Below are 22,183 nucleotides of genomic sequence, written 5' to 3' on the forward strand. Positions count from 1 at the left end.
AGGCTTCCAGAACACTTGACTAGTAGCTTCAAAGCCTATAGAATTCTGAAACCTATAACAGGCTGAGAGTATTGATTATTGGGCATAACGAAGAAATCTACAGTGGTCATAGAAGTGAATAAAGAAAATCTTTCATTTTCATAAGTAAAGTTTTTCTCAAGCCAAGGCAATCTGATCTGATGTAACTAGATTTGACAAGGATATGCACTCAAAGAAAAATGTCTCAAAGCGAAGGTAACTCCTTCATATCACGATGATGTTAAAGTAAGTCATTACTTTCCCACAGGCTCCTGACGGAAGACCAGGAGGGAGGGACTTCCAGTCAAACCTGGAAGAGACCCACTCCTTAGATCATTAGCTTTTAGGTTCCCTTCGGGGAAACCATAAAGAGGTTCGTATACTGACCTAGGGATCCTATGCTCCCTCTGGAATCCCCAGAGGTCTAGAATAATTTTAATTTGGTTTAAAACTTTCCAACTGAAAAGGATACACAACTCGCCTTCATTACCTGAGATACCTTGAAATGACTAGAGTCATTCCCTGAGCCGGATCATCACCTAGAAACAGAGGCTAAGATTAGAGCAAAAAAGAAAAAAAAAAGACTAAAAATTATCTCAGGTTGGATCGTTGAATAGTATCGGTGCCTTTGTGAAATCACAGACGGTAGGAGCATGTCATGGTTTTTTTTATATAGTATTAAAAGAAATCCTCTTAGATTTCCTAGGGTCCCCGGTCTAGCAAGCAGAATAACCACCTTCAGTTGCTTCCCATGGGAGCCTGCAGAATGGGTTTCTTCCGGGGCTTAGGTTCGAGACACAAAGACCTAGGTTAGACAGAAGTTTTTTCTTTCTTTCTTTCTTTCTTTTTTTGCTCCCTTGGATACAGGAGGGAGCTCAGGGGTTGGGAAAAAGGTTATGTACTTTTATGTCAGTGGAATTGGGAAGAGTTAAGACTAAAAGGAAGTAAATTTTCAGTACTTCAGGGTGACTTTAAACATTTAAAAAACTACCGAGTAGATTGCAAGTGAAGTAAGGGATAGCGTGACTTCCTCTAATGGCTGGAAACCTGGCATTAAGGAATGAGTTGTCAGTTTCGGGTAAAAGATTCATGCGCTACTTGTGCTATTGCATGCCTCAGGCCCTTCCACACAAAGCTGAACAAAAATGAATCGTCAGCATAGACCTTTAAGGTTTCCACTACACTGTGGAAATGGCTAACGTATCATCATAAAGAGAGAGAGAGAGAGAGAGAGAGAGAGAGAGAGAGAGAGAGAGAGAGAGAGAGAGAGAGAAGTAGTCCAATACGAAATTATTGAAGATGCTAGGGAGTTTGCTAGGTCGTATGTCAGACCAAGTCACTAGTTTTGGAAATGTGAAGACCAGTGATTTCTCCCCAAATTTACTTAATACAAAAAATAAGAGCAAGGTAAAAAAAAAAAAAAAAGTGTTACGACTCATAAGTCAGTCGACCCTCTTGGAGCCAACAATGTTAACTAAAAGGAAGGAGGAAATTCACGTTTTAGGAAAAAAATATTAATTTTCTGTCATTGATGTTATAATTGTAGCAGAACACAGATGGGAAAATAATTGAATGTTACAGAGATATTCGGCACGCTTTCTAAATAAATGATAGACAGACTCTTTACGCCTGAAGCCTTACTGAGTGTTTAAATATGAAATGAAAGAGAGAGATACTTGAAAACAGAAGCTGCCATAGAGAAATCTTAGGAAGTATTCGAAGGGATCAAATATCTAGAAGGGACGAATTTCTAAGCTGGAACAACAACTATAGGGAAACAAAGATATGATTTTTATCGCAAAATACTTTGCTTGCAAATTCTTACTTTTCAACTAATGCACTTTCCAACACTTTTGTAATAAGTGAGGACTGCTAGAATGATTAGAAGCCATCATTCATGGAGAGTAGAAAGATTCAGGAGGAACACAGGACGGGCTAGATGTATACTGTTAAGAACTTTGACCGATATAGACCAATGAGACAAGGAGCTAGAATAAACATCAGTTGGCATGAGTCAAGTAATAAAAAGGAAACGTCATCTACAATGCTTCATGGGGGAACTAGTTTGAAGCTTGAAAAATATGAGAAAGAGTACTAATACAATATTCCCCAAGGTAGGTTTACAAGATGAAGTGGCTGAAAATGAATGAGCTATAGTAGATTCACATAAACTGTGCATTGATGTCTAGACTAGCCTCTTACGACGCTCCTGATTGGCTGTTGATAAGCCAATCACAGGGCTGGAAACTCTCAGTCTCTCTCGAGAGTGTTCACATAGGCAGGATGTATGTTCTACCTCACTTGAGGGATATATCTTTCAAAAGTATCCATCAGTAGAGGTGGAACATACATCCTGCCTATGTGAACTCTCGAGAGAGACTGAGAGTTTCCAGCCCTGTGATTGGCTTATCAACAGCCAATCAGGAGCGTCGTAAGGGACTAGCCTAGACATCAGATGCACGGTTGATGTGAATCTACTATAGGATATGAGAACATATGAAATCTCTATATAAGGAATCTTTGTTGGCATTCCCATCGTTTTAAGAAGTAATAACTGCCTAAACCTAGGAGGTTAATTTTAGCTTGATTTTGGAGATTGTGAGATATATCAAAAACGGCTGACTCTAAAGAAAATGCTTTTCTTGCATAGCATAACAGCACTTTGTTCTTATTTACTGTCTTCAGAATAAGGAGAGACTAACTGATGACAAAAATGGGCCAAGATTCCTATCTAGGAGTCTAAGAAATGAGTATTCAAGAAATAGAAATAGTTATTTATCTGATAAATGCTGGTACGTATACACTATAATAATGGGGGATCAACTAGTGGTGGGCACTGAGGAACATCTGATGATCTGAAGTCATGGAAACCATTTCTTTTTTCGTTGCCCCAGAATTCAAGGACATATGTATCTCTCTACTGAGTGTTCTAGTTCAGTAAGAATGAACTGATCTCAAGTAAGGATGAGCAGTCATACTCAGATGATGGGAGCAAAGGCAGCAGTGTAGGATTAACAGGACATGAGGAGGATCCTCTAAAGCTAAGCGGAACATCATCAAGCATCAAAGCTGTATCTGTCCTGCTGAATTTTAGCGCGGTGTTGCTTTGATACACAAATGATATCGTCAAGGAGACACAAATTCGATTATGGATTAAAAGCTGTTGGATTAGGCGTAGCTAAATCATCAAAACCAGAGTTGTAGATGAATATAGTTAGATTCTTGGAACAAGAAGTAGTAAAACTTCATTTTGTAGCACTATACGGAGATGGAATGTCAGGTAGAAATAAACTTTTAGAAGGCAATACCACATGGTCATTCAGTGTCTTTGTGAAGAAGTGGTTCTTAGACAGTCTAAACGATTTAATTGCAAAGCTTTAGCAATGTGGGATTCAATAATAGTCTCTGCAGGTGGCAACAAATAACGAATTTTCCTTGCTAGAACATCTGACATTCATTTCCATTGAAGGCCTACGATGAATGTGAATTCTAAAAACGACTTAGGAATTTGAAATCACTCTAAGTCTAAACTTTATTTTCACTTTGATTAGAACGATGTTTCAAGAAATGTGAACTAAATCGCATTTTCATACAATAGCGCGCATAATGAGTGACTCGAACTCCAGATACCTCATCAATTAAATGAGAGCAGTTGACTTTAAAGAAAATGCTTATCTTGCATAGCATAACAGCACTTTGTTCTTATTTCCTGTCTTCAGAATAAGGAGAGACTAACTGATGGCAAAAAGGGGCCAAGATTCCTATCTAGGAGTCTAAGAAATGAGTATTCAAGAAATAGAAATTGTTATTTATCTGATAAATGCTGGTACGTATACACTATAATAATGAAAAGGAAACAAAATTTGACATTCACCCAAAGACACACTGGATTCTCTTTACTAACTACTCAATATCCTATCACTATAAAATAGCTTTTATCGCGATTAACTTCATAATACGAATATGTAAATAAATCTTGAAAACCCTTGTGTCATTTTTGGCCACAAGATCGAGAAACAGCACACTATCCGTAGGACTATGGTCGAGAACCACCACACTTCCATCCCAGATTGCAAAAAAATTGCAAATGGAAGGACACATACTGATGATCAATAGTTGGTCAACATTTTACAAGAGTAATCACGTATTTTTCTCTTGTTATACATTTACACATAAAAAAGATATACCCTTTGCAAAGACGATGTATTGTAGAAAATGTTTTTTGAATGACGTTTAATCATAGAAAACTTTACAATACCGAATGATATTAGCAATAACTATTATAAAAAAAGCCAGTTTGCGTCTCGCATGAAATACCTTACATAGGCAGTTAATGCGCTTACACAATACACACACGCATAGCAAATTCCAATATAATGGAATGTAGTCTAGTGACAGTCATGTGGGGCCACCATTGCTGAAATAAGCCCAACTTTTCTTCTGTTGAGTAACGCCATCCGATGTCTCCCAAACATTCTCGTTTCCTTTCAAGTGACACACATAGCTATCGTTAAGAGGTAGGTTCACTCAATCTAAGCTCAGGTTTAATTATGCTTCCTTTCGGGCTATTCAGGCATGCTCAAAGAAGGCACATTAATAATACTATGAATATTTATTGTCATTCTGAATTTTATGAAGAGAAACATGCACAGAATCCTTTAAAAAACAAACCTTGTAAGGCTAAAAACTATACAAGAGGCAGGATTCGAATAATTATAGGTACAATAGCAGGCACATGCAAAGCAGGGTCGCTGTGGGTGCCCAAGCACCTGTCCCTTTGTCCCCCAAGCCCATAAGTGGCTTTTTCTCAAAATTCAAAATAATATACAACAGGCTCTCTCATCACTCTTCGGGACGACCTAAAGTCCTGTGTGTTCACTGTCATGCTCACTGTCTGAAAATGGTTCTGGTTGAAAGTGCAAAATCGAACATTCGTTTTGTGACATTCTTAAATTTGGTGGGAAAACAGTATGCCTTTATCACCAACTCTTCAAAGCAGCATGCTGCTGTTATGGAGGTTCAGAGAAACATGTAACCATAGCAGCATCCACTTGAGTTTCAGAAGCTTTCAGACACGCGATGGGCTTGCAAAGAATCATCTCTCAGTACTTTGGGCAAAGTTATCAAAGCCTTGAAACAGTTTCTGGTAGAAGTAACACTGAAATTCCTACAGATGCATCAGCTAGAGATGCATCAATGTTATAGAGGAACATAGGTTTTGAATTAGTTCTCTGTCTCGAAATCACATCCCCTGTCTCTCGGGAGACTGCGTATGCATCTCAAGCGTTGCAGCAAAATATCTTGTTTTGTCAGGGTCCTACAAAATTGTGGAAGCAATGCTACCAAATCTGAGGATGTTGAGGAGAGAAGAGAAAATCAAAGACGTTTTCAAGATGGCGAAGGATAAAGCTGAGGTCATGGACATAGCCGTTCCATCTGTGGTTTCTCGGTCAAGCAGGAGGAGGAAAATCCCTGAGTGATTTAAATACCGTGCCACATCTGCAACAGAAGATAAAACAATTTCATAGTGTGGAGCATTACTACAGGGTCAAAGTCTTCTGTGTGTTCTTGGATTCACTTATGCACGAGTTGGAGCGGAGGTTCAAGGGTGATGGGGACTCAACTTCGGAATCTCTCATAGCCTTCCTCAGCCTGACGGTGAGGGATAGATGGTTGGACACTGCTGACGAAATGTTACTCAACTCAGTGCAAAAACTGTCTAAGTTCTATGCGATAGATTAAGTTGACAAGCCCAGTCAGAACTGAAGGTTTTTCATTCAACATTTCCTTGTCCCTTACTTAATGCATTTGGTAGTATGCTGAAAATACTGAAGGGGGCACAACGTTCAAGAAATATTTCCAAATTTTTCCAAGCTACTGAAGATTTATGCCACATTGCCTGTGGCAACTGCCACAGTAGAGAGGTTCTTCTCCATACTAAAACTCGTGAAGACAAGAATTCGCAGCCTTTATGATGAGGATGGATTGGCCAATTTACTAATGCTGGCTGAAGACAAAGATACTTTCAAGAACATTGCCAAGGGAAAGTTACTGCTGTAAAAGCTGAAAACCACGCAGTCTGAGCGGTTTATGCCTTTATGCCTTTCCGTTCATACCTGGGCCATTAATACAAGCCATATCATACTCACTTTTTATTCTTAATATATGAGTCTTAAAATATTTTCATATATATAGCTCACACACACATGCATGCATACATTATAATTATATGCTGATATAGCTGCCAAATACATACAGACAACATGTAAAAACTGGTTTTTACTGTCATCTCCCACACACCCACATCCACACACACACACACACACATACATACATATATATATATATATACTATATATATATATATATATACATATATATATAGATTATTTTATATTATATTAAAAATTTAAAATATATATATATTTTATATATATAATATATATATATTGTATTATATATATATATATATATTATATAATGCCAATTTTCTAGTCCTGGGCACCTGCCCAATGATTTATCTCTGCACGCTACTGTACAATAAGCAACTGGACTTGGGGAAGACATTGCAGATGGGGGAGTAGCAAAACTCTGGTATTCTAGCGATAGGCTCTTAAATGAATATGAAAATCCTGAAGAAACAAAGATATGGTAAAAGAAGAGGTTATGTGATAAACTTTAGAGAGCTGTGCTGAAACGAGAAAGAACTGAAGATGGAACACACTTGGAAAAAAAAAAAAAAAAACGAATTCTGGCGAGATAACACAAATGCAAGCTGGGACAAGAAATAAGAGACTCCCAACAACAAATCAATGAATAGAATCTGCGAGAGATAAGATAAAAGATCCCACTCTAGTTCTTATAAAGTCCTGAATTTTGATAAATATGTAAGGAGGTAATGCATGACGTAAATTATAGTTTCGTTTCAACACTAATCCATTTCACCAATTACAAATGGCTCAAGAGCAGGAAGACAGTTGCTACTGGCACATGCAAATGTTTAGCAGCCGCATCACGGATGAACCCCTTGTGCAGTTAACTTACGTATTGCACTTATGCAATAGGTCCACCAACAGCGATTCAAAGCCTCTTCCGCGCAATGTGCTACTCGCCTCCCCTTGAAGACACTCACAATCCCTGGATGTTGAGGCCCTTCCATTTCCAGTAGCCTACCTCTCCCACAACTTATTCATATATAATATATATATATATATATATATATATATATATATATATATATATATATATATATATATACTAACCTTACTTTTCAACCCTTACAATAACATACAGTATAAGGAATTACTCGCAAATTTAACCAATTGCGTAGATGATAGTAGGAGAAGAGTTATAACAGCAAAGAGAGAGAGAGGGAGAGAGAGAGAGAGAGAGAGAGAGAGAGAGAGAGAGAGAGAGAATGCTTCATACGATACTTCGTATAAAAAAAAAACAGTATCTTTTCCCTAGTAGTACATGGATGGTGCATTTGGAGATCACTGATCTTTTTTCTTTCATCACCACTCAGAGGAATCAAGACACTCACAATCATTTCTTTCCCAACAGACTGTACGTGCTTAAGAGATGTGCACTGTGACAAACTTCATTCGTCGAGTGATCCTAGAAGCCAAGAAAACAACTCACATCACTCAGGTAAGAAGGAATCTCCCGAGGCAGCGAGACCATATTCCGTGACCCGTTACCATGAATTGGAAGGCTGATGGGTCATGACATGACCCACTCACGGCCAGGCTAGCCCAAAAGCCCAACCCTAACGTGGTTCCTTGAAAGAACCTGCGCAAGTGAGATAAATCACTGCAGTACAGATTTAAAAGAAAAGCCATATTTCACCTAAAAATGTATATGATTTCCTTTGGTCATGCCTGTACCCCTGGAAGAGACTTGAGTTACGGTTCACTTCTGTAATCATTGTATAGATCTCGGCCTTAACAAGTCACATTCCACATTAAGTTATGTAGATTATCGCTTGCTGGAATATAAACTGTTGTGAGCTTATCTAAAATCATATCTCCTACACAAGGATTTTTTTTTTCAACCTTAACAATATAAAATGAATATTTGGTTAAGGCCCAAAAAAGTTTCTGACATTTTTTAAATTGTAAACCTTCCAAGCTTGGGGCCATTAATTGCTCACCAGTCTTAGAACATTCTTTATGAAACATTTTATCTGAAGACCGGAAGTTGCTGCAGAATGTTAGCAAGACTCTCCATCTTGACCAAGACATTTTCCATTCTCATTTACTGCAAGAACTTTATATCTACCAAAATCACTTTACTATATAGCACAAAAAGAAGAAGAAGAAGAAAACCCCTCCAAAAACACGATCTCATTATTTTCTGTTTCCGGACCAGACTCATCTGTCACTCAGGGTGGGAACAGGGGTCTTGGAAGATAATGAAAATTGGTTAGATTGCTAATCTCGTGGTGAACTTTACCCGTAGCTAAAATATGTCACAGTTGTCTAAAGGACAGACCAGCCTATAGACACTCGTCCTAGAAATGGTTTTAAGATTATCCAAATAATCATAGCAGGTTTTCCGTGTCTATCTGATAGATTCGTTTTGTAGGTATGAATGATGACCATATATCATGAAATTCTAAAAAAAAAAAAATTATTTGCTCTCGTTACAGTTAATCAAATCTAGGAAAACTGGTCGCCTGACAAGCTGAAAAACCAAATATAAAAGATATTAGTATCTTATATACAAACCTGAGTGAAAGTAAAGTACATGGATTTAGGAATGTCAAATTGTAAAGAGGACGTGAGTAACTCTCTCTCTTCCTGTGGCATAGATTACCACTTGTTATGCTTCCAAGTTTCCGGAAACGAGTTCTGTCCGTAGGTATAGCGCATCCATCTTCATCAAGTTGTGGCCTGTACTCCACTTGCAAAGTGATATTTAACAGCCACGTCTTAATGAGTGTAAGTACCTAACCAAGGCACCCCGAAGGCTTTTAACTAAGAAACTATACATTGTAAGTTTATTCCAACAATCAACATGACTGCCACAGTCGTGTTTCTTATGATATTATATATATATATATATATATATATATATATATATATATATATATATATATATATATATATGTGTGTGTGTGTGTGTGTGTGTGTGTGTGTTTGTTTGTGTATATATATATATATATATATATATATATATATATATATATATATATATATATATATATACGTATATATAAGTTTAGAATGTGGTTGAGAACTGTTGGTTTGCAAACGGAGATACGATAACTCCTGCAATGGCATGCCTGGTGAAGATGGCTGAGGCTATATTCGCGCGAGAAAACTATGCTAACTTACGTTCTAGTTCATGAGCTGACATTCACAAATCCGTATATTTTCCTTGATTCCGTTTATTATTTATAGCTACTTATCTGCGAGGGGAAGATCGGGGTAAAAGAACTTGCAAAAATGAAAGCGTCCGTGACAGCATAAAGTGCAACCCACGTAAAGCGGTGCAAACGACCATAGAGGTGATAGGGTCACCAGGAAAAATCTGGCAAAAGCTTGTAGTTATCCTCTGAACTATGTGATGTTTGAAAAAAATTTTCTATAATAGCTGCTGATACTGTAAAGGTCTTCCAATGACGCAGATTTGCAAATGAGATATTATATATATCTATATATATTATATAATATATATATATATATATATATATATATATAATATATATTATATAACTTCTTTATTACTATTTTTTTATAACAAACAAGATCAATTATCGTAGATTTAAGTGACAATAATGACGGGAAACTGATTTGTTCTTTTATACGCAGACTACTTCTCAAAGAATTTTTATGTGCATTAGTGAGACGAAAACTCTAACGAGATTACGAGGAAATTTCTCGAAAGATATGAATGTATGACAGTCCGTCAACATAAGCAGGTAAAGCTGACACCTTTCGATAGGCCTGAAAAGGTAACCTCGAAAATTAAATAATATCACACTCATATTTATAGGTGGCTACTAAATGAAACGTACTGACACCAACTTTCGGTATTTAGCTCTACAACAACGTACTCGTTTTAACTCACGCTTTGTCGTGTCTGGCTCACGTCATGTTAACCAATATCGGTACGTATGCGTTGGCACAGTAACAGCCACCTATTCAGTATCCTTACTCTACTCGTCAGTGTATGAATAGCTGCGAGTAGTCGTACTCGTCGACGTACAGCCTCCGTAACGTTCTTTCACTCTGGTTATCTTCAACCTCTGCTTTTGTCATGTAAGTAGTTTACGATATCAAGAGTGACTGTGCCATTTCTTTTGTAACTAGGACACTGACCGTAACAGGGAAAGAAATAACCAAAGCCTGCTACAGAGATGGTCAATGACGGGTTTCTTCTACTTGAGTTTAAGCAAAGAATTGAGACTTGAGATTTAGAAATATTCATTAAGAGGGGCTTGATTGTTCGGTGCTGCATATGAATTCCTGAATAATAATTGTGGTCGGAATCTTGAAAGCAAATAGTACGAAAGCGTAAACAATGGTGTAAGACTGTATTCTTTTACAAGAGCCTTCCCGTACACCGTGAGGTGGCAATTGTAGGTAAATGTCATTGAGAACAATTTTTAGTAGAGGTTCTATATTATTCAGTCGAAACTCGCACCACAACACCCACTGCGATGGTTCTCAACGTTTGAAACTAAACTCAATTTTCATGTTCTATTTTTATTGTTTAACCTAGACCGTTGCTATACCCAAACTTTTATTAAGAAGTGAGTGGGTGTTTGGAACGACTAGCTTAGAATCTCGAGCTTGGTGTGGCCTTTCTAGTGCAGGTGAATTAATGTTATGATTAATTTTTGATACTTTAAACAATATATCAGGGGAAATGGCGCAGGTAAATAATAAAGAGTTATTGGTGACAATTGCCGGGGATGTATTGAAAAGTTGACTCTACGATAGATTAGGAAATTTTATCAAGAGACTCGCGAGTACATCTAGACCCGGGAAATACGCAAGGAAAGAATGAACAAGCCAGGAACAACATTCAGTAAGAATAATTATAAAAACGAAAGTATTTTCTGTTAGTCTATTATCCTATGACCTCATTTGGTCCATCTGGCGGGCCCCTTTACTTTTTAACACTCCATGTCTCTATGTTCCTTAAACGCATTGAAGCTTTCAAATTTGATGGGGGAATCGTGGTGCATGATTAAATTGTTTGCTTTCCGAGAACTTGAAATTTTTTAATATAATTATATCGTTTCCAAGTTCTTATGTGTATTTATGCCTGCTGTGACTCATTTATTGACTAAATAGTTATTTTGGTCTTAATTTCATTCATGAGAGACCTAAAAAATTGACTCGAGTGTGTAAGGGGTGCGTTCATCTAAGACAAATACAAGAATATCAGAAGAAAAGCATGCCGAATAATAGTTAATTATAACCGAAAATGAAACAAATATAACCGAAAATTAAGTTTTATGAAAGCGGAATTGTGAGGAACGTGTCGTCGTAGAAACTACAATCATCCTGTAAGAGAACCATTACTTGATGAGTAAATTTTCGGTTCTGCATGGTAGAATTTCAACGACCCCTGAAGATCAGCTGTTGTTTTGTCAATTGTCATCATGGAGGATAATCAACAAAGTGGGAGGATACAGAATAGATAAGAATTAAAATTTTTTTTAGCCATAATAAGAAACGAGACAGTGGTGTGTAAAACATTGGTACTGGTCTTCAAAGTCCACAGGAACTAAACGTGAATGAGATGCATTGGTTCGTCCTGCCCACTCCTCCCGAAGCCTAAGGTTGACTAGCTATGGACCAAAACACCCTAATCTCCGACCGTGGTCCATGGTATAGCCTATGCTAAGGTTACTTCCTGCTACCACTGTTTCTTTCATAAGTTCCTGTACAGTGACGTTGTTCGTTCAATTGACAAGTATAAGAAGTGTCCCTAAAAACTGCGAGACTTGTGACTGGCTTACCCTAGGCTAGCCTGATTGAAATTTGACGAGATGGCTACCATATTTGATCAGTATGAATCCCAATCGCAGGGAACTGGTGTGTGCCTTAGGGATTCCATTCTGGGAACGACTGCATTCAAGAATCAGAAGCTGGAAGAAGAAGCAGCCATCTTTTTGTTGGATCGACGTGTCAACTTTTCGCCTCCCCATCCCATTACACACCTTGTCGTTTCCAATCACCATCTCGTCCTTGCAATGGCTAATAAAACGCTGATCCGAATAAATTTGTCAAATCCAAATAATTTAGAGGAAATTGATATATGCAAGTTAGCTCTACAGGCTAAGATTTATAACATTTTTCTTGATCCTACGGGTCAGCATTTGCTCATAAGTATTGTAAGTAAAGATGGTGTAACTCCTGTTGATACACTGTATTTACCATTAAGAACAAATAAACCAAAGTCTACTTATAAGTTGAAAGGACATCTAGTGACTAGTGTTGCATGGAGTCAGAGAAATCAGTCGGAAAGTGTAACAGGCCCTATCCTCATAGGAACTTCGAGAGGATTATTGTTTGAGATGGAGTTAACTTCAGATGAAAGATTTTTTCAGTCTGGGCATGAAGAATATTGTAAACAACTTATTGATTTTGGCAAAGAAAAACCATTGGCCATATCGCAAGTAGAATATCGTAGTAGTCCTTCAGATGACCTCCACTTTTTGGTGTTGTGTACAACACCAGAACGGATATACCAGCTTGCAGGTCGTGTTAAGTCTCTTGAAGAAAGACCCATGTTTCTTTCACTTTTTAATAACTATCTTGGTCTGCCCCCAAGATTCACTGAGCTTCCTAGTACTTGGAAAAATTCGTGGCTTCAGATTTATCATAGTGTGAATATTCCAAAACATTTTGCGTGGGTGGTAGAACAAGGCATTTATTATGGTGATGTATCTTGGACAGGATTGATACATGAAGAAGCATCTATTCAGAAAGGCTTGAATCCATTCCCAGCTAGTGTTGAAGGAAGTGGCCCTCCTTGTGGTATGATTTTATGTGAATATCACCTCTTTATAGTTTGGCCTCACAAAATTCAGGGCATTTGTATCCTTAACAATCAGGTGGTGTTTGAAGGCTCAGTGCCAGAAGACTGTGGAAAACTGATGGGAATAGCAAGAGATAATGTACGTGGTTCCATCTGGGTCTATGCAGAGAGAGCAGTGTTCAAATACAAAGTGGATCAAGAGGGACGTAATGTGTGGCGTATATATTTGGACCAAGGCAATTATGACCAAGCCAAAAAGCTGTGTAGTAATGATTCTTCACGCTTGTATGTTGTATTGCTGAAAGAAGCTCAAGATTTGTTTGAGAAAAAAGATTATCTTCGCAGTGCAAAGCTCTTTGCCAAGACGCTGACATCATTTGAAGAAGTTACGCTAAAATTTGTTGAAGTAGGAGAGGAAGAGGCTTTAAAGATTTACCTCCATGAAAAATTGGAAGGTTTGAAAGTTAGTGAACAAACACAGGTGACACTAGTGGTTGTTTGGTTACTTGAGTTGTATCTTAAGAAATTAGGAAATCTGCGAGATGCAGGTGAGCAAAACACACAAGTGTATCGGAATTATGATGAACAACTGAAGGCTTTCTTACAAGATCCAAAAGTTCGTCAGAGCATCATAAACAATTCTTCAGCTGTATATGAGTTGTTGTCATCCCATGATGATCATGACAATTATGTAAATGTGTCAATAATGTTGAAAGATTATGATAGAGTTCTGCGACACTTGATTCATCATGGCCGATATATTGAGGCACTGGAGGTTTTGAGTAACCAAGGGTCTGAAAAACTTTTTTGTCAGCATATTCCAACGCTTATGAAAGAAATCCCCAGGGAGGCTGTGGACTGCTTGATTTCCCAAGGAAGAAGGCTTAGTCCTGTGCAGCTTTTACCAATTTTAGTTCACTGCCATTCATGTCATGGACATGGCAAGGAAGTGCTTCGTTATATAGAGTACTGTGTGGATAAACTAGATGTTACAGATGAAGTTGTACATAATTTCTTGATAAGTCTGTATGTCAGTGAACGCCCTGATAAGTTATTGCCGTATTTTAAATTGCAAGGTGATGATAGTCAGAGTGTTCACTATGATCTTAAATTTGCACTCAGAGAATGCATATCGGCTGGAGAAGAGAAAGCTTGTGTACATATTTTGACCACAATGGGCCTTTATCAAGATGCTGTTGAATTAGCTCTCAAACTAGATACCATTTTGGCAAAATCAACTGCAAATCGACCAAAATATGATCAAGATTTGCGCAAAAAACTGTGGTTAATGATAGCAGCGCATGTTGTACAAGAAGAACAGGACGTGTCTCGAGCAATGGATGTCCTACGTGAATGTGACCTGATTAAGATTGAAGATATTTTACCATTTTTCCCAGACTTTGTTACTATTGATCAGTTCAAGGATGCCATTTGTTCTTCACTTCAGGAATACAACCAACACATAGAAGACTTAAAACATGAGATGGATGATGCTGCTAAAACAGCAGAAAATATTAGGAAAGACATTCAGAAGTTTAAACAGAAGTTCTCTTTTGTGCATGCACAAGATCGATGTTGTGAGTGTAATTACCCCTTATTAACACGTCCATTTTATTTATTCCCATGTTCCCATAAATTTCATCAAGATTGTCTCTCAGATGCAGTATTGGGTTACCTAAGTGAGACAAGACGGAAAAGGGTATCCGACTTGAAAGGAAAGTTGTTGGCAATATCAAATGATGAGAGCACAACAGGAACTGGCGTTTGGGGTGACAGAGAGCAAATTCAATCAGAAATTGATAGCCTTGTTGCAGGAGAGTGTTTGTATTGTGGTGATAATATTGTTTCAAATATTGACACACCATTTATTAATGCAAATGAGTGGGATGCTACAATGGCAGAGTGGCAGTGATTGAGGTATATTGAAAAGTCCAGAACAAGTGTAATTTTTCCAATTTCTCCCATGTCATGGTTGTACATATTTTCATATAGTAATGACAGTCACTTCTTTTGTCAGTGAAGTGGTTTTGCATGAGTTAAATGACTAATGTTTATTTTGTTATACAATGTTGTTTGTACAAGCATGTCAGCATATTTTCAAAACTTAGCTTATAGCATAATTGAAAAATAAAATAGTTTTTTATGCTAGATATATGAAGATTTAAAGTTCAGTGCTATTTCTCATTTAAACTGATGATAGAGATTAAAAATATGAATGCCTGTTTATTATAATTTCTTCAAATTAAAATCAGTTCAGCAGCCCTTGCAAATTGATTGTTATCTAGATTTCATCACTGAAATTTGTCACAATAAATTTTTATTAGTTATGGCTGTTTTTCAATATCTCCGGAACTCTTGTTATCTTGTTTATAACGTATAGCAGACAAAGTATAATTGAATTTGTTGTGATGGATTCAAGCTTAGCTTTCGAATTTGAATGTTACATATATAACAATGTCTAAAAATACTGTATAAATCAAACAGTAATACAAAGGAAGTTGGTATTGATTAAAAGAGCTTGAAGTATTGTGGTACATAAAATTTAATAGATACACAGTTCATGAGTAATATATACGTACTTATACATTACTATACATGTACTTTGCAGTGGTGTGTTTCACAATATAGTTTTGATTCAGACCATCCACCAAGTGATAGGAAGCCTTGCTGTACCATGGTTTATGCAGCCCAGCTGCTGTGAGGCAGCCAGGTCATGACAGAGTAATAATTTGTATTGCCATAATGACAGGTAACCGTCAGGTGTGCCTGAATGTGAGGCATTGGTGGCTGCTACTAATTCCAACTTATGCAGCCTTTTGAATTTTATGCTTTGCTTCATTCCAGAGTTTGAAAAGTTTTAATATGTTTTGTTTTATGTATTGTGGTAAATTTGTACACCATAGGAAAAGAGATACCTTAACTTTTGTAGAACTGAATTGCGAGACACACCTTACCTCACTAAGAACCCCACTGGTTCTTAGTAAACCATTCAAATTTAAGTAATAATTGGACCCATATATATCACAAACAAAAGGTGGAAAACAAGCCAGAACTCCAAGTGGAGAACAGACTTGTGGCAAATGCTGGATTATCAGAGAAAGCACTGGTTAGAACTACCAATAAGTTATTGACTTGCATTAACATGCTTGTGATGTGTGCCCTATAAGTTAATGAGGTGTGCCGACATTTTACTGCAGTGTTGGTGCATCCTTCCTGTCATTGGCTCAAAGCTTTTCATTATGCAGAGCCTTGTTTTATTGTAGGAACTTAGTTTGAGATGTAGAGCATATGGTACTGATTAGAGTATACACTTATTTTAATACTACACCATTTTTTCTTAGTATTTGAAATTCTATGTCATGTGTTCATACATTAGCTCAACATTCTTGCCAGGTGTTGAGACTGAAGCCATTAGCAAAAGGCAGCATTGTAATTATCTTTTGATAATTGGGCTGGTACTGTATTTACATCAACCAGCTGAATTCTCAATGGCATTTATTTTGGATTATTACAGTAAAGAACAAAGAATTCAGTGTGAGTATTTTGTGATTCCATACATTTTTCTTTCTTCTTTTAAATCTTCAGCTGACAGCCCTTATGGACAGAGTGAGCAGACTATAAAAACCCAGGAAGGTTCCAAAGGGAAATCAGCCTACAGAGGGAGATATACTTGAATAAATAAAAGAATATGAGGGAACAGAAAATAAAACTGATACACCTGAATTCAAAAGATATCAGAAGAAAGAAGGAATGAATTTGCTTCTTTGTTAAACATTTGGAGATTAGAAAATTTCATAACTGCCCTTGGTAAACTATTCCACATTTTAGTTGTAGCCAAAAATCCTCGTAAATTGGTTAGTAGTAAACCTGAACAGAAAATGAAACATTGTTTGCAACAGCAGCCTGCCTAGGGTATGGCATGTATAATTATTTATTCTTTAAATTTTTTAGTTTTTTTCACATCTTCAATTCATTAATGAAGCGATTTATGTCAAATGACGAGCGTTACAATGCTAGGAAGAAAGTTTAGTACTGCACTTTATTGTGGGGCTTTAATCAATTTTTTTTTTTTTTTTTTTTTTTTTTGTTCCTATGAGAGTGCAAACTCAGGTAGCTGAATAGCAGATCACTGCCCACTCACCTGTTGGCATAACCACTTTTTCTTCAGGTAAAGTCCGTGTAGATACTGCTTTCATTTATGTATTATTGATTTATGTTGAAACCTTTTCTGCTAAATAATGATCTATTTATGAATTTGGCCTTTTTGTGGACTGAATGATGTTCAGAGAAATCTCCAAATGAACAATGAAGATTTGTGGGACATAAGCAAATGTGGTGATTTTATGTCCCTTTTGCTGTGGATCCTCAAAGACTTTGCTGTTTTTGTAGTGGTGAGGTCTTTAGTTCTGGTATGCCCTGCAAGGAGTGTGCTGGCTGGTCTACTTCAGTGTGTTTGAAGTGATGTGGGATGAAGTTTAGGAAAGTTAAAAAGTGTCTGTATTTTGCCGGACACCCCTACTGCTTTTTATTTATAGCTCCTCAGTGGTGTGGTTATAGGATGTTTGCGTCCCACCTCGGTGGTCGCGGGTTCAATTCTCGGCCATTCCATTGAGGAGTGAGAGATGTGTATTTCTGGTGATAGAAGTTCACTGTCGACGTGGTTCGGAAGTCACGTAAAGCCGTTGGTCTCGTTGCTGAATAACCACTAGTTCCGTGCAACGTAAAAACACCATACAAACAAACAAAACCTACTGCTTTTTATGCTGCTCCTGCTTAGTCCAAGGTTATTAATCACTTGAAGAATGTAGCTCAGTGGTCTTTCCCAGTAAGATCCCAGCATGAGCTTGTGGTCTGTCACTTACTGCTCAAGTCATCCAACTGCTCTAGTTAGGCTGACAGTGTGTGGAATACCTTAAGTTGTTGCAGCCTATCTTTGGTTCTGTGTTACCTGTCATTCCTTGTATTTCAAGACTATTTAACTTCATTTAAGAGTTCATTGTTATGTTTCCTTCTGTCTTCTGCTGTTCATGTTCGCAAAGTTGGCTCCTTGACCTTTATGTTGCTGCTATCATTCCTGAAGGAGGCAGCCCTCCAACTGCTGCCCCTGTAGGGGGTTAGCGTTGTCAGTACACTTCATGCGTTGCACTGTAGGCATTACTTAAAGTTCTTTGCAGCATCCCTTCAGCCCGTAGCTGCAACTCCTTTCATTTCTTTTACTACACCTGCATTCTTATTATCTTTCTTCCATTGTACTTTCCACCTAACAATTGTTTCATAGTGCAACTGTGATGTTTTCATCCTGATAAATGTTTAAAACCTCCTTTACTCTCAGTTTCCCTTTCAGCGCTGAATGACCTTATAGGTACCAGCTGGTACCCTTGTGCTTTGTCTATCTGCTTTTACCCTACCCTCGGGCATCATAGGAGAGAAAAATGAAACTGGGTCAGAGTAAGGTAAAGAAACTAAATTGTGCATCTTTCTCTTCCTTCTTGTAAACTGTCTCCTCCTCTTCCTCCTCCTCCTCCTCCTCATCTTCTGTCCCTTCTTTCTGGCACAACAAGTAGTTGTAGTCCTGAAGGCTTTCACAAGAAGTCTAGGAAGGCTTTGAGTGAGTGCCTCCCTTCATTGACAACAGAGTGAGTGCCTCCCTTCATTGATAACAGATCTCTACTTAAGGTAGGGCTGACTTGGTATTCCGTGAGTGTGCTTGTCCTATATTAAAAAATTCATGAACAAGTGACTGTTGCAAAGCAGGGTTGACAGGCCCTACCCACTGCAATGGGAGCTAGTGAGCAACAGAAGCCAATGGCATCATTCTAATTTATGCTGGGAAATTGACAACACATTTTTGTGTTGCTCCTGCGTTCATGATTGCTGGTTTGCTGAAGTCGGTAACATACCCTCTCTAGTTCTCAACTGTTGCATTTTGGCTCAATTTGCAACTTAAGCTTCTATCATTTTAGCTATTGGTTAGTTAGTATGTCGGATTCTAGCACTTCCAGTCTTTGCTATTGTAGTGAAGGCTGCAAGACTTAACCAGTCTGTTATGATGCACATACCATCTGCAATAAGTGTAGGGGGCAAGTATATACAAGAGGGCTTACTTGCTCGGAATGCAAAGACATGAAATTAGGTGGAAGTTTCTTGAGTTTCACCTGAATAAATTGGAGAGAAATAGGATTAGAAAGGCGGCCGCTCATGCCTAAAGTAGGGCCTCTGTTAGTAGAGATTCTTCGCCTAGGCCTAAGACAGACTCCAGTCTTGCTCTTCCCTCTACTCCTGGAAATAATCTTTCTCATATCCTCAGTCCTATTCTTCAACCCACTCCCGTGCTTCTGAACCTGATGCCATTGCTAGTCTCGTGTCTAGGATTAATTCCAAATTTGATAAGAAATTTAAGCTATAGTTGTAAGTTCTGGGTCAGAAATAAGGGCGTCCCTTCGAGTCCTCATGGACAAATTTGAGTGTGTGTGTGTGTGGTGATAAAGTGTCCAGTGAAGTGTTGGTGGAGGAAGTGGTTTCCCATCCCATCAGCTCCTCTAGACGAAGGTCACTGTCCTGCTCCTCTGCACCAGGGAGAAGACATACCAGAGGTCCAAAGTAGGCTGATAGGGGTTGCCCGCAGGTTGCTGCCCCCTCTGTCGATCCTGTTGCTAAATCCCAGGATTCGATTGACTGCCATTGGAAAGGTATGTCTGTGGATGTGCACTACTTATCCTCTAGTTCAGATTCAGAGTCCGATCACGGAGACGTCGTAGACGCTACCTTGACTTTTCCCGTCCATTGAAAAGGCACATGTTGGATTCAGCTCCCGCATCTTCCATGCCAATAAAGCGTCATACGGACACCTCTGACTACACACTTCCTTTGTGCAGCTATGGGTAGATCCCTCGGTTTTTGCTCCTGTACAATTGCCTACACACCCTTGGGATTTGCCTGTTCCTTGTTCTCCCAAGGATTCTAAGCGCTGGAGGCACTGTGCTAGACATCTGTCACCTAAGCAACTGTCTAGTCATGCTCCCACACCTGAGTCTCCAGTCCCAGGCGAACTCCCATCCCTGGCTCCTGTGTGTCCACCAATGGCTCCCGCGTGCCCAGCTCTTACTCCCGCGCTATCTGCTTTCGCTACTGTTCATCATGCACCTGTGACTACTGCAGACTTGCAACACTCGGTGCTATCTTCTTCTAGACACACTTCTCAACCTTAGCAACAAGTTTGCACTTCGTAATCGGATGACCCCTCTCTTGCTTTATTCAAGGAACAACTGGCAGAGATCGTGAATTATAGATATCAGGAAAGCGCCTCCCGCCTAGACTGTTCCTGGCTTATTTCCTGTTTCTTCGGAAGATGAAGAGGATGCAGAACCAGACTCCATGCAATTTTCTCCCTACAAGTCTCTTTTTTGCTTTCTCTTAGAGAATTATACCGGCATCTTCACGCCAACTACGCCATCATCTCCTGCCTCCACCTTCCTTATGTCTAATGTTCAGGTTGATCAATCTCTCTTTCCCAAGATGGTGCTTTCATCCTCATCTAAGAAAGGTGATCACTGCTCTCAATGAAGAGAGAGCAAGGGAAGGATACATTCGCACACCCTCCCTCTCATTTGGTCAAGAGAACTTACCGGCATTATGCAACTGGAGAGTCCCCTCCCTGGGAGTCACTGCCTCCTCCGAAGGGGACTTCTCAAGCCTCATCGACTCTTCTCGTCGCACAGCCTTTGCATCAGCCAAAGTCTTCTCTTCATTGGAACTGGACCACTTAGAGAAGAATCTCTTCAAGGGTTTTGAAGTGTTCAGTTTCTTAGACTGGGCAGTGGGAGCTCTTGCCAAGAAGATTGAACTTGCAAAAGGACTAAATGATGATGTTACAGCAGACCTGTTGGGCATAGTTTCGTGCACTGATAAGAGCCATTCGAGATGGCTCTTCTGAAATTGCGTCTGTCTTCGGTTTTGGAGTGTTGAAGAAGTGGGAACTTTGGTGTTCATTTGCTTCACAAGGAGTTATGTCATCACAGAAATCTGCCTTGGTACACTAATCCACCCTTTCATCTTCTGCCAGGAAGTAAATGCTATCAGGCATGGTGACTGAACCCACAAATCTCCTCAAACCTCGTCATGGGCATTTCCCACCTTCAGAGATGCTTCTGTTGTCAGTTGCATAAAATGAGAAATGGATTGCGCACCTGTAGGACCTTGTTACTTTAGGTGTGTGTGGACAGGAGACAACCTGCAACTGCACTTCAACTGTCTTGAGCCAGTTCTTCCTGTTAAAGTGCACAGACCTTCCTTGGTAGCATTGTCCATGCTTGTGGAAACTTCAAACGCTTGAACACCTTGTGAATTCTGGCTTCTATAGTGGAGTGGTTTTTGTTCAGGTGCTGCATGAGACCTTGTGTGAGTCTTCTGATAAACAGCATATCTCTTGCTTAAGACTTTTGTTGCTAACCATAGCCCTGGCAAATCAGGTTGGTAAGTTGTTTGGTTTTTTCTTATGAAGACTGTCCTTTAGTGGGCAGCGATTCACTGTCATTCATGTACAGGCAGTGCCCAGTTATTGGCAGACTCCGTTATCGGATATCCAGGTTTATGGGGCTTGTCTAGCGCCCAAATATCTGCGATTTATGGCGCCATAATGGGGCAAGTTGTGGTTATTCGTGCCATAAGGGTTATTGGTGCCATAAGCACCATTATGGGGCCATAAATCACTGGGTTTCATACAATCAACTTACCTGTCAGATATATACTTAGCTAAGACTCCGTCGTCCCCGACAGAAATTCAAATTTCGCGCCACTCGCTACAGGTAGGTCAGGTGATCTACCGGCCTGGCCTGGGCGGCAGGACTAGGAACCATTCCCGTTTTCTATCATATTTTCTCTGTCGCCGGTGGTATCAACATTGTTGTTACTACCTCCTGACCTGAAATCTTATTTCAAAGCATTTGATCATCGTTTCATCGGATTTTTGGTGACGTACCTGGATCGTGTTTTTGGCATTCGCTACTGTGGACTGAATTTGGGATTTGCATTTTGACTTTTTGTTTTTCTCAGTATGTCTGATTCAAGTGTTAGTGTGAGAATGTGTGTGAATGTAGGCTGCAAGGTGAGGATACCGAAGGCTTCGGTTGATCCTCACACTGTATGTCGTAAATGTAGGGGGTTTGAA

General features: G+C 38.9%; 2 protein-coding genes across 2 annotated transcripts in view; both read left to right on the forward strand.

The window, feature by feature from the left end:
• The first annotated feature begins 10,128 nt into the window (after positions 1–10,128).
• Positions 10,129–22,183, forward strand: part of LOC135197218 (uncharacterized) — a 185,124-nt gene continuing 173,069 nt past the window's right edge. Inside the window, exon 1 of the mRNA XM_064224274.1 lies at positions 10,129–10,283. The gene's annotated coding sequence lies outside the window, so the exon portion shown is untranslated. The remainder of the gene's footprint in view (positions 10,284–22,183) is intronic.
• Positions 11,572–15,344, forward strand: LOC135197217 (vacuolar protein sorting-associated protein 18 homolog). Its single transcript, XM_064224272.1, has one exon. The coding sequence runs from the start codon at positions 12,026–12,028 to the stop codon at positions 14,927–14,929; it is 2,904 nt and encodes a 967-aa protein (XP_064080342.1). The 5' UTR covers positions 11,572–12,025; the 3' UTR covers positions 14,930–15,344.

Source organism: Macrobrachium nipponense, chromosome 18, assembly GCF_015104395.2.
Source record: "Macrobrachium nipponense isolate FS-2020 chromosome 18, ASM1510439v2, whole genome shotgun sequence".
In the NCBI taxonomy this organism is placed as follows: domain Eukaryota; kingdom Metazoa; phylum Arthropoda; class Malacostraca; order Decapoda; family Palaemonidae; genus Macrobrachium; species Macrobrachium nipponense.

Excerpts from the sequence above, each read along its gene's own strand:
- LOC135197217 (XM_064224272.1), top strand. The coding sequence starts at position 12,026 with ATGGCTACCATATTTGATCAGTATGAATCCCAATCGCAGGGAACTGGT.